We start from the raw sequence: 13,306 nt of genomic DNA, 5'->3' as shown, positions 1-13,306 counted from the left end.
GCCACAGGGATCAAAGGCGGCGCTAGAGCAAGGGAGGGACACTGCTGAAGGGAAGCGGTGCAGGAGAGGGAGGGCACAGTCAGGGCCACGAGGGCGGGACAGGGGAATAGCGTTCTCAAGGCTATGCCTGCCTCCCCACACCTTTACCTCTGCCTTGTCCTCAGACGGACTTCAGTGAGCTGGATTTGGAGACCCTGGCCCCTTACATCCCCATGGACGGTGAAGACTTCCAGCTCAGTCCCATCTGCCCCGAGGAGGGGCTGCTGCCAGAGAAACCGCAGGCCACCCCCCAGCACTGCTTCAGCACCATGACGAACATCTTCCAGCCGCTGGCGCCCATGGCCTCCCACAGTCCCTTCCTCCTGGACAAGTATCAGCAGCAGCTGGGAAGCAAGAAGATCGAGCCTGAGCACCAGCCCATGTCCTCCATCTTCTTTGATGGTGGGAGTAAGGGGTCACTGCCACCGTGCTGTGGCCAAACCAGCACCCCTCTCTCCTCCATGGGCGGCAGATCCAATACCCAGTGGCCCCCTGACCCGCCATTACATTTTGGGCCCACGAAGTGGCCTGCCACAGATCAGCACACGGAGTCCTTGGGGCCATCACCGTTGGGTGCCCCCATCACCTCACCCCATCTCTCCGTGTTCAAGAAAAGGTGAGTGGCCCAGACCCTTGCTGCACCAGCGGAAGCTCCCACGGCAGGGGATGGGTTGGAGCTCTGGGGCCCCAGAAAGTCTTTCTGCTCCTCCCCTGTGCTCTGAGAGTAGAGGCTGTGGGGGACTCACCCCAAGGTATGTGAGGCCACGAGCAGAACACATTTGTGTCCGGGCCGTGGCAGAGAGAAGGGGCCTGCTAAGGGCCTTGAACAGCACCGTGTCTCCCTTCAGACCAGGGTTCCACAGCCGAGTCACAGATGCACACGGGTGTCTGAAGGACTCTTGCTGCTCTGTTGGAGCCCTGGTTGAGAAAAGCATAAAAGATGCCCTTGCTTCTCCCCTGCCTCGCAGCTGTCCCTGGTTCCTCCCATCTCTTCCCATCTCCCCAGCAAGGCCCGTGTCAACCAGGGGGGCACTCACCGGGCCAAGTCACCGTGGTTGATCTGGGACTTCTCGTGCTCAGGGACATCCAGGTTCTGCTTCAGGGAGCGCTTGCCTATCCTCCCCGGGGAGTAGTCCAGGCAGTACAGGGGAGAGACAGGGCAGAAGACAAGAGCAGAGGCAGGGCAGAGACAATTGGTCTCTTCAAGACCAATGTCACCCACTGTGCAGCCACAACGGAGGGCTGTGTAGAAGCACGGGCCGGCAGGCAGCTGTGGAGGGAGGTACAGGGGACCGGAACCATCAGCATCTGGAGCACGCAGCCCCTCATCTGGGACTCTGCCCTTTGCATCTCAGAGCCAACACGGGCGAGTCTAAGTTCTGGAAGGGCCCTCTGACGGTGCAGAGAACATGGGGATGTGGGGCTTCCAACTCCTTCATGGCTCTTTCTCTTGGCATTGGCAGGTCTGCAAAGGGCTTTGGCCCCCAAGGCCCAGATGTGATGAGCCCAACCATGGTGGCCCTGGCCAACAAGCTGAAGCTGAAGCGACAGCGAGAGTATGAGGAACAAGCCTTCCAAGACATGAGCGGGGTGAGTCCCCTGCGTGGTGGTGTCTGGACTCCCTCCACAGCCCAGGGGTGTGGAGACAGTGAGGATGGAGGTCCTCTCCCAGGGGCTGTGGGGTCCCAGAGAGCCTGCCAGGGGCAGCAGGAAGGGGTGTGACCTGTCAGAGAACACCCCCGACCCCATCTGAGGACCTGCGTCTCTGGCCTTCTCCCTTCTGCCTCCAGGGGGATCCATCAGGCAGCAGCACTTCCCATCAGGTGTGGAAAAGGGTGAAGAGCCTCAGGGCCAACAGGAACTGCCCTCTGATGCCCGACAAACTGCTGAGTGCAAACCTCCCCAGTGGTAAGCAGCGGGTCCAAGCCTCCCAGGGGCTGCGGGGACAGCACTGGCAGGGGTGCCTCTGGGTGCCTTCGCAGTCTCACCCCTGCCTCTCTGAGCCTCCGAAGGATAAGGTGGTGTCCCGTGTACCCGTCCCCCCGCCCGAGCCCCTTCCACTAGGCCTGGGTGAGAGACTCAGGACGTTCTAGGTGCTGGGACCCTAGGAGCTGGGGCTAGTTCTGGGCACCTTTTGTGAAGGAAGGAGGCTTCTGGGGGCCTTGCAGTCTCTCCCCTGCCTGGGCCTGGCACTGTCCTCACTTGCCGGCATTGGTCTTTCAGATGAGTTCACCCAAAATCCCATGAGGGGCCTCGGACAGCCTCTGAGACACCTGCCACCGCCACCGTCTGCCATGAGCCCGGGGGAGAACGCCAAGAGTGGGTTCCCCCCACAGTGCTACGCCCCTCCGTACCAGGACTACAGCCTGCCGTCCACTGCCAAGCTATCAGGTGAGTGCGTCCGGGACCTGGAACCAGCCAGCAGCAGGGCTCAGCTCTGTATGGGGACAAGACTGATGCCCTGGAGGGCAGCTACCTGTCCCAGAAATAGTACGGCAGGGGCGGATGCTGCCTGGCCCCAGGGTTTTAGAAGGCACAGCCGGGGCTCTTGGGGCGTAAGAGTCCCCAGGCCCACGCCTTCTGCTCAGTGTTTCATAGCACCATCTCACCTACTGCCTCATTCACGGCCTTTGGGCAGGAACAGAGCTGAGGACATGCACAGAGAACGTACTGCCACGGGGTGGCCCTGGAGAATTTGGGGAGGGTTAGCCACCCTTCTCCCCTGGGCTGCCTGAGTCTGTTCCCATCTCACAGATCCTAATTACCAGCCCCCAAGGGTTGCTATTTGACATGAATGTAATCGGTGGTTTGGGGAAAACACAGCAGAAGCCCTCTTAGGGAAGAGACCCTTTTTGGAATGTTTGACAAGAGCTTTAAAAACACGGTACCAACCATTCTTTCAGGCATGGCAAGTCGGCTGCTTGGGCCCTCCTTTGAGCCCTACCTGCTGCCCGAATTGACCAGATATGACTGTGAGGTGAATGTTCCTGTGCCAGGAAGCTCCACGCTCCTGCAAGGAGGGGACCTCCTCAGAGCCCTGGACCAGGCCACCTGAGCCAGGGCCCCCCTGGGCGGGCACCCCCCGCGCACGCTGCCCTGCCAGCTTCACTCTCTACGTCTACTTTTGCAACTAGGTATTTCTAACACCAACACACTTTTTACAAGATGTACCTACTGGCAAACCTGCCCACGTCACCACGTAGTGGCCTTTTTCTAAAGATGCTCACTTTAGTAGCTGTATTTTCAAGATACACGGTTTTACCTGCTGCGTTTTATTCTGTCAATGAACGTGTTCTTAAATTTTGTAAGATTTTTCTTTCCCCAACTTTGATTACTTCTAATTTATATTATTCATGGGTCCCTCTGTCTCGCTCTCTCACACACAGTATCCATACTAATGAGTTTTGTGTTACGTCTGTTCTCTTGTCGGGAAAGCTTTGGCTTCGTTTTACTAAAAAAAGGTGGTGGTGTTGTTGCCAAAGAGAAACAAAGTAATTCTGCTATCCAAGCTAGATTTTCACAGCCTGTTCCTCTCAAAGCCCTTCTCCCTTCTTTCTTAAAACTCATCACCCTACGGTAAATTTCCATCTTTTTGCTCTTCTTAAGCCGATTCTTAGCTCTAATCTTGACACAATATTTGGGAAAGAAGAGAAGTGTGAAGGGTGAACTCTGGCGTAAGTGCTTGTGAAGGTTGCGCGATGTGGCTTTCCCCCTCACTGTTTGGGGTTCTTCTCCCACATTCGGTGGATCTGTTTATTAATTATTCAAAAACATAACTGAGGTTTTTTTTTTTAAGAGAAAACTTATATCTGGTTTAATGTGTTTATCATATATATGGGTACTTTGTAATATCTAAAAATTTAGAAACAGAAATGGAATCCTGCTCATGGAATCACTTTAAGATCTGTTTTGTAAGATGTCGGTTCTCTCTCTCCTGGTGTTGCCGACACCACCGTCGTTTGGCACGCCCCTGGGCCTGTCCTAGCTCTGCTCAAGGTCTCTCGCTGTTGGCTTTTTGCTTTGGGGATATGCCATAGGCGTGACAAGCAATCCAAGACATGGAATCATGAAGTGTGGGAGCACTGCGAGCTGTCTTCTCATGTTCTATATGTATTATGTATGTATGTATGTATGTATATTATTATTGCTGCCAAGAGGGTCTGACGGCATGTTATGGGGTGAGGGTGGGGCGAATCTGAGGGAGGGGAAGTGCTTTAATCTTTCTTCAGATCTTGTTGCTAGCCCTTCAAGTGCACTGAGCTATGGGACTCTAAAGGTCTTTCACATGGCACATTTGGGTATTTCCAGAATTACCATGAAATGGTTTCAGTGGGAATTCAGGAAAGAAAGTGAGGATTCAGAAATGGTGCAGTGTTCCAGCCCACGGTCCTCCCAGCTTACCAGCCTGGAGCACATGGAGCTGGCCTGAGAGAGGGTGCGGAGAGGGGGCGTAGCTGGTCCTGACCAGGCCCTCACCCCTTCCTCAGCCTGCTGTCAGGTGGCCCTGCCAGGAGCAGCAGGCAGACTTCCTGGTTGGCCCCTAGCCTCAGGCCTTCCCCAAGGTCTGTCACCTGAAGTGACGTTCAGGTAGGAAGCACTGAAAATCAAGTGTCTCAGAGCACTTTATAACTCACTGGTTAAGAGGGACAATACCTTTTGGTTTTTAAATAGCAATCACATGGAGCTCTTCTGTCCTGGGTACAATGAGGAAGTTTCTAGAAACACACACAAAGCACAGCGGGCCAAGAATTTGGTAAAGCCGGATGGACTTACTGCGAAAAACATAGCAGAAGACCGAAGTTCAAAAGAAATCTAGGAGAAAAACGACCTGGCCACTGCCTTGACCCAATCACACTGTAGCACCACCTCTCGGCCCCACACACGGTGGCAGAACTTGAAGGGTTACTGACGTGTAAACGCTGGTGTTTGATTTCCTGTGTGTGTTGCCTCAGCATTAAGGGCATTTTTTACCCTTGCAGTTTTACTAAAAAACTCTGAAAAAATATTCCAAGCTTCATATTAACCTTAACCTATCAGCGTAACGAGTTCATGAACATTACCGTAGTGTCAAACTCCTACTGACAACAATACTAGAGGGGAGCTTAACCTTATAAAGAAATGTATTTTGACACTGATATCTTATTAAAGTGTTCTGAACCTACCATCGCTGGTGGCTCTTGTTCGTGTAGATTTGTCACGGGCTACACCAATGGAAAGCGAAGCCTCTATTACACAGCTTACAGACAATGCGTGCGGACCCTGGTCTCTGTGGGGTAATGGAGGCCAGCCGACAGAAGGGAGAGGGCAGCACAAACACGGGCGCGGCTCAGGACTGGCTGCCATGTTGCATCAGCCATATTTCCACCTATAGTTCTGTCTGCTGCTAGGCCCTTTCTCAAATCCTGGGGGCCGGGGTGGGGGGTGTCCCCCAAGGACAGAAGTCACCATCCTGCTTTCAGAAGACTACATGAAGCAGCGTGAGAGCTGGGCTGGTCTCCACGTCACACTCTGCACTTTGAGACGCAGGTTCAAAGGGGCAGTGTGGATTGAGTGGTCAGGGAGGACCTCCATTTGGAGGCAGCAGGGCTCCAGTGGGGCCTTCCCAAGGAGAAGGTAAAGGTAGGAGGGCAAGGGCCAAGACCGCCTCTGGTGGAGACAGGGTATGGCAAAACCCTGAATTAGACATGGCTCGATGGGTTCCCAAATTCAAACTTTACCCTCCTAAATCCTGTCCTGCTTGTGAACAGGCAGCTGTCTCTGTAGGGTCATGCGGAGGCTGGGGGGAGAGCCAGCAGCAGCCTCTGCTCACAACCGTCAGGACTAGAACCAGTCATTCCAGCATATTCCTTTGAACTCCGTGGTCCCTACGGGAATTGCTTGGCCTCTCTGTGGCCTTTGTGAAACTGAAATCAATCCCCTCACTTCCATGACCACCCAGGTAGGATCAGGAGAAGAGACTTCAAAGTTCTAATGTCACAGACACATACATACACACACGTTTTTTGAAATGATACTCATTTGGTGAAGTCATGATCTCGCCAAGAGCTTACCAGCTCAGAGCAGAAACAAAAGCAATTCTGAGTAATTCCCCTAGATGAGGTAGTGTTCAATGATAGAGGCCCAGGGACCACATTTTTTTTAGGTAGTCCCTGTTTCAGACACTGGGCTTTGGTGTCCCCAAGTGCACTTGTACTTGGGCCAAGGACCCCCATCTTGGGTTCAGAAAGCACAAAACTAATAGACACAAATGAACCCTCAGTTGCTTTTGGGTGAAATCCTGTGGTGAAGGTCCTGTGGTGAAGGTCCTGTGTGAGTTCAGAGGCGGCCAGGAAAGATCCGCCTGGGCCTCAAGAGGAGAGAAACCCACAGCGGAGCTGGGAGGGAAGAAGACTGGTAAGACAGGGGTGGCGGGGAAGTTATTTCAAGAGTGGATGAGGAGGACAAAGGCATAAGGCCAGAACGATGGCATCTATAGGAGACGCCGGACTGAGGAGACGGCAGTCTGGCCACTCACAGCACAGGCCAGGAGTCAGACCTGGGTTCGGGTTCTCAGTCTGCTGTTTCCAGCTGCATCTTGGGGAAGGACCTTAATGCCTAAGAGCCTGTGTCTGCCTCCCTGGGAACAGGGCACAGTAACAGTCCCTACTTCATAGGTAAAGGCTGGAGATAGAAATTTGGGACTCAACAACAGGTAAGTTGTACTTAACTCCATGAGACTGGGTTAAATTACCCAGCAGATAAGAGTGGAGACAGAGAGTACAGTTCTAAGGTAGAGCCCAGGTTAAAGTCAGAGGAGGAGCCAGCAAAGAGGCTGAGCAGAAGCAGCAACTAGGAAAAATCCCGGGAGCGTGGCATCCCAAAAGCCAAGAGAAGGGGGCGTTCCAAGAGCTTACCAGCTCAGAACAGAAGCAAAAGCAATTCTGAGTAATTCCTCTATAGGAGGTGGTGTTAACCTCCTCATATATGGAGGTTCCTCATATATAATGGTTCCTATATGGAACCGTTAACTGGGCCTCACTCTAGACTGAGAGGTCAGGTAAGAGGAGGAGACAAACTTGGCTCTGGGGTTTGGCAACATGGAGATGGTCACTGACCTTGCACAATGCAGTCTGGGTAGACAGCAAAGCGCATCAGCTTGATGGGAGCGGACTGAGGGGTGAGCTGCCTGGAGCAGAGTGGGGTCAGAAGCCACAGTAACACACAGCTCTTTCAGGAAGTTTCCTTGTGAAGGGAAGCAGGGAAATAGAGTAAAGCTAGAAGACCCGGTTCTGCTTTCTAATATTTAATGAACTTCTAGAATAATTTAAGATTTGCCAACAAATTGAATATTAGAGTTTGGGCACCAGTTCCCTCTCTTGCTTACGCTACTGTGGTACGTATGTCACAACTAAGGAACCAGTGCTGAGAACATTCTTATCTAAGATTTGTACTTGATTTCCATTTCCTTAGTTTTTGTCTAATGAATTTCTTTTCTGTTCCGGGATCCTATCCAAGCTACCATACTGCATATAACGGTCATGTGTCTTCAGGCTCCTCTAGACTGTGATAGTTTCAGGGTCCATCATAGTCATTCAAACTTCCTGTGTTGTTGATGACCTTGACAGTATTGAGGGGTGTTATTCAGATATTTTGACAGAACAGCATCCTTCAGTTTGGATTTGTCACATGTTATTGTCATGGTTAGAGATTCTGGGTTTGGAGGGGGGAGGACAACAAAGACCCAGTCTCAGCCCATCACATCGAGGGTACATGCTGTCAGTGTGACTTCTCACTGTTGATGTTAACCTTCAGTTGGTTGATGTGGTATTTGTTGGGTTTCTCTGTAAAGCTTTCAGATTTTTCTCAGGGACATTCTAGTTCAAGATGAGCTAGAGCCCGTGGGGGTGTTGATATGGTGATGGCAGAGGGAGGAACTGATTAGGGCTCGCAAGAGAAGGGATCATTGCAGGAATAATGCCATTGAGAATAATAATGGGCACAGATGGGAGCTAATGCAGCATGGACAGAAACATTTGTCAGTTCATCATTTTTTTTAAAGATTTTATTTATTTATTTGACAGAGGTCACAAGTAGGCAGAGAGGCAGGCAGAGAGAGAGAGGGGGAAGCGGGCTCCCCACCGAGCAGAGAGCCCGACGCGGGGCTCGATCCCAGGACCCTGGGATCATGACCTGAGCTGAAGGCAGAGGATTTAACCCACTGAGCCACCCAGGCACCCCCAGTTCATCATTTTTTAAAAAAATTTTATTTATTTATTTGACAGACAGAGAGAGATCACAAGTAGGTAGAGAGGCAGGCAGAGAGAGAGAGGGGGAAGCAGGCTCTCTGCTCAGCAGGGATGTGGGGCTCGATCCCAGGCCCCCAAGACCATGACCTGAGCCAAAGGCAGAAGCTTAACCCGCTGAGCCACCCAGGCACCCCAGACAGAGCACAAGTGAGGGTGGTGGCGGAGATTAGCAGGCAGAGGGAGAAGCAGGCTCCCCGCTGAGGAAGGAGCTGGAGGTGGGACTTGATCCCAGGACCCTGGGATCATGACCTGAGCTGAAGGCAGATGCTTAACTGACTGAGCCACCCAGGCAACCCCAGTTCATCATTTTAAAGGAGGGAAGGCAAAGAGTAGATAAGGCTGCAGCCTGTCAGGTAGAATTGGTGAGGACAAGATGCTAAGCAAACTCCAATTTATTGTTTCCATCTCCACAGCGATGGAGGAGGCAAGACCATTAGCGGAGAGAAGGGGAGGGGCTGTCAGAGTTCTTAGCAGAGAGAAGTGTGGAATCATCATTTTAGGCGGCCAGACTGATGGTTAGTATCAGATGCTCAAGTGAGATTTTGGTCACAAATTGACCCACTGGCACAGCTGTATATTGTTCTCTGACCACACTGTTCCACCCTAATGGAGGCAGAAGGAATGATTGCCTTGGGGGGGGGCAGTGGGAACAGCATGTCAGAAGGAGATAGGAAGGTTTCCAAGGGAATGACTATTATGACAGACCATGAAATCTAAGTTGTGTGAGAAGGAATGAGGAAAAAAAAGAGGAGGATGACCAGTGAAAAATCAGTAGGTTCAGTGAACAAGAGGTCCTAATGAGGTCAGGGAGGGGTCAGAGAGAGGTGTGGACAAAGGGAAACTTGCAGATAGTCACTGTCAGAGGAAAGGAACCTGAAAATTGAAATTTCACTTATACGGACATATGACCCAGCAACACCATAAGTAAATACAACAGGTATTTATCTTAAAGTTTTCACTTAAGATTTATGTAACATCTGCCCACAAACCTTTATGAATAGTGCTGCTATAATTATCAAGAACTAGAAACAACCCAAATGTCCTTCAACAGGGGTATGGATTAAAAAAAGACCAAACTGGAACCCATCCCTACAATGGAACACCAATCAGCAATCTGAGCTAACTTGATTCACACAACACCACAGAGGAAGGGCAAAGGTATTATTCTGAGCGAAGGAAGCCAGCATCAAACAGGACATTCCATGCAATTCTATGTATAGGACATTTTGGAAAAGCAGAAAATAACAGGGACAGTGGACCACTGGTTGCCCGCGGTCAGGGGTGGGAGAAGTCTGAACAAAGGGGCTGCATGGGAGAGTTCTTCCGAGTATTAGGATTATTCTACATCCTGTCAGTGGTGGTAGTTACGAAAACCTGTGCAGGCGCAACATCGTAGAACTGTACATCAGAAAGAATTTTACTTGATGTAAATTGAAAACTTGTAAAAAATTTTAAAAACTTGAGATCTCGGCGGTGGCTGAAGTCACATGGAGGAGAAGGTGGGAGGAAGTGAGGGAGAGTGGTTGACATGGCGGGAGGCACAATGACGCCGAGTAGAGAGGCGCAGGCAAGGTGGGAGCTGTGGACCAAAATCACTGAAGGAGGAATAACTAGAGGCCAAGGCTGACAACCAGGAGGAGAAAGAAGAGTCCTAGGACATGCAGGGAGAGGGGGTTTAGAAGCAAAAGTAGGATGGACCCCTCCACCTCTAGGCCCTGCCTGATGGCGTGCCTAGACAAGAGAAACGGGCCCCTCCCTGATGGCTGCAGCGGACAGGGGTCTCAGCGGAGAGCCAGGCTCCATTCAAGAGGAAGGTGAAGGCACGGTCAGAGAAGACGGGAGGATCTGGGGGGTGGCTGATGTCAGATGGACAGCACCCCACACACCAACACTCTCGGGGCTGGGGTCAGGCCCTGGGAGCTTAGACTTCCATGAGATTACAGGCTAGGCAGCAACCCCAATAGATCATGTCCCTCTCTAGCACCACACCTTAACAGAGAGAGAAACAGGAGTTTGTTCACAGAAGGCGACTAAGATGCAGACAGGCCTCACAAGCACATCACCAGAGTTAATTGGAGAAGTTGAGACAGTTTGTCCCAGAGGAAATAAGATTTGGGGAATCTCAAAATCCCCCCTTCAGATAGCTGGGGAAAGCACAGTGTGTAGTTTTCCCGGATGGCCCACATGGTAGAACCAGGCCTGCAGGTGCAGAGAGAGTTCAGCTCAATGCAAACATACTCAAGAGTAAACCGTCCTCCTTCCCTAGCATGTCAGTGTTTGCCTTCTCAGTATAATAGGGAAATTAAGTCTTTACTCTGAGCACCAAAGAAAGTTAGAGAGTGATGCCATTCAAGGATATCGCATCAAGATTCAAAAAACAAAACAAGGGGCGCCTGGGTGGTTCAGTGGGTTAAGCCTCTGCCTTCAGCTCAGGTCATGATCTCAGGGTCCTGGGATCGAGCCCCACATCGGGCTCTCTGCTCAGCAGGGAGCCTGCTTCCCTCTCTCTGCCTACTTGTGATCTCTGTCAAATAAATAAAATCTCTAAAAAAAAAAAAAAAGATTATAAAAAAATCTTTAAAAAACAAAACTAAAATACCCGATTTCAAAGCTTTGCTCAGATCTAAGCCTGGACATCTATGGCCCCGTAGAGCCCAGGACAAGCAGAGGGGAACTCTCACTGCCCCTTAAGTGTTCATCTCCTGTCTGGGCAGAAGAAAGTGCAAATTTTGTTGACCTGGGAATTTTAAAATGGTTTTCTTCATATGGATTTAGACTGCACGCTCTCTAAGAAATCAGTAAAGTTGAGGAATTGTTACGGCCAAGGGGAACCTAGGGAGACATGACAGTTAAATATAATGTAGTTTCTTGGAAGGGAAAAATGAACATTAGGTTAAAAAAAAAAAAAGAAGGAAATTTGAATAGAGGCTATACTTTAGCTAATACTAATTGTACTAGTTCATTAATTGTAAGAAACAGATTATAGTGATGTAAGGTAATAATCAGGGCGAGTGCCTGCAGGGGAAGTAGTGATTCTCTGTATTGTCTTTGCAATTTTTCCACAAGTCCAAAATTATTCTTTAGAGAAAAAAAATACTGAATAAAAAAAGGATGCCAGATAAAAACAAAGAATTGTGGGTGGAAATGGAGAGCAAAGGAAAGGATAGGTAAATGAGTAAATCTAAGTGAATAGTGACTATTAAAGCAGTAATAATGAAAATATATTATGGGGCTTTAAATAACGGACATTAATGTACATGCAAACCACAGCACAACAGGTGGGAAGAGGTAAACAGAGAAAGTGACTTTCAGTCTTTGCATAGTCTAGGAAGTGGCAAGTGCACTAACTTATATGAGACTTTAATGAGTCAAGGGTGCATGTTGTGATCACAAGGGCAGTTGCCAGAAGAATCATAAGATCGTGTGTAACTAACAAGATAATAAAGCAGGGAAACTGAATCTTTAACAAAATACATGATAACTCCAAAGAAGACCAAACAGTAAAGAAAAATGAACATAAAATAAGTGGGACAAACTGAAAATAAGATGTTAGATTTAAATCTAAATATACCAGTAATTACATAAAATACAAACAGGTTATATATTTTAATCAAATGAAAAATGTCAGACTGGGTTTAAAAAATAAATATAAGCTGCTTACAGGATATATGGTGTCTAAGTAAGAATACAGGCAGAAGAACTTTAAGAGGACAAAAAAAAGATTTATAAACTCACAAAAAAAGCTGGTGTAGCATACTAATTTCAGATTTGTAGACTTTAACAAAGAAGCATTACTAAAACACAGGGACATCTCACAATAATAAAATGTGTCAATGCAACAGAAAGATATTATAAGTTTATGTTTGTATGCACCTAATGAGTCTTAAATATTACTCCAAGGAAAAACAAAAAATCTATCCTCATAGTAGAGGATTTTAACACACATCTCTCAATGACTGATACAACAAGCCGAAAATAGTAAACAAGAATCATGGAAGTGAAAAATGACTTTGTAAATGGGAGAAAATATTTACAAAGTTGTATTTGATAAGGGCTAATATCCAAAATATATAAAGGACACAACTCAACAACTAAAAGGTAAATGACGCAATTTAAAATGGGCAAAACATTGTAGGCATTTCTCCAACGAAGACAGACAAATGGTCAACAATCATATAAAAAGATGTTCAGGGTCTTTAATCATTAGGGAAATACAAATGAAAACTACTATCAGATACCACTTCACATACCAGTAGGATGGCTAACAGCTAAAAGATAGACAATAGGAGTGTTGGTGTGGATGTAGAGAAACTGTAACCTTCATCCATTTCTGGTGGGAATGTAGAATGGTGTAGCTTTTTGGATAGCTGTTCGGCATTTTCTCAAAATATTAAACATAGAATTACCATATGGCCCTGAAATTCCACTCCTATACAAGCACAGGCATGCACACACACACACACACCCCCAAAGGAACTGAAAACCTATGTTCACACAAAAATTAATACACAAATGTTTATAGCAGCATTATCCATAATGGCCAAAAAGGGGAAACAACTTAGATGTCCAGCAGGTGATAAAAGCATAAACAAGATGTGGGAGGATATAGTGGAACAGTATTCGGCCGTATAATGTAACCAAGTACTAATACTACAACAGAGACGAACCTTGGAAACCTTATATGGAACAAAAGATGCCAGACACAAAGGCCACATATTGTATGATTCCACTTATATGAAATGTCCTGAATAATTAAATCCATAGATACTAAATATGAAACAGTGGTTGCCATGAGATGAAGGAAGGGAGAAACGGGGACAGTTTCTTTTTGGGGTAATGAAATGTCCTGAAATTAGTGGAGATGGTTGCACATACTAAAAACTACTGAATTGTACACCTCAGAGGGTGAATATTATGGCATGTGAATTACAGCTCAATAAAAAATAGACAACAATATAAAAGACTGAAGTACACAATTAAGA

General features: G+C 48.3%; 1 protein-coding gene across 1 annotated transcript in view; it reads left to right on the top strand.

Annotated features, from left to right (window-relative positions):
• Positions 1–5,211, top strand: part of LOC111155870 (endothelial PAS domain protein 1) — an 83,055-nt gene extending 77,844 nt beyond the window's left edge. Inside the window, exons 12-16 of the mRNA XM_022516312.1 lie at positions 165–655; positions 1,503–1,629; positions 1,830–1,947; positions 2,263–2,430; positions 2,943–5,211. Coding sequence (XP_022372020.1) covers positions 165–655; positions 1,503–1,629; positions 1,830–1,947; positions 2,263–2,430; positions 2,943–3,094 — 1,056 coding nt within the window. The 3' untranslated portion in view covers positions 3,095–5,211. The remainder of the gene's footprint in view (positions 1–164; positions 656–1,502; positions 1,630–1,829; positions 1,948–2,262; positions 2,431–2,942) is intronic.
• Positions 5,212–13,306: the final 8,095 nt, after the last annotated feature.

The sequence above is a fragment of the Enhydra lutris genome, unplaced genomic scaffold (assembly GCF_002288905.1).
Source record: "Enhydra lutris kenyoni isolate GAN:26980312 unplaced genomic scaffold, ASM228890v2 scaffoldscaffold44, whole genome shotgun sequence".
Lineage (NCBI taxonomy): Eukaryota > Metazoa > Chordata > Mammalia > Carnivora > Mustelidae > Enhydra > Enhydra lutris.
Note: the sequence above shows the minus strand (reverse complement) of the source record. Positions and strands in the feature narration are given on the sequence as shown.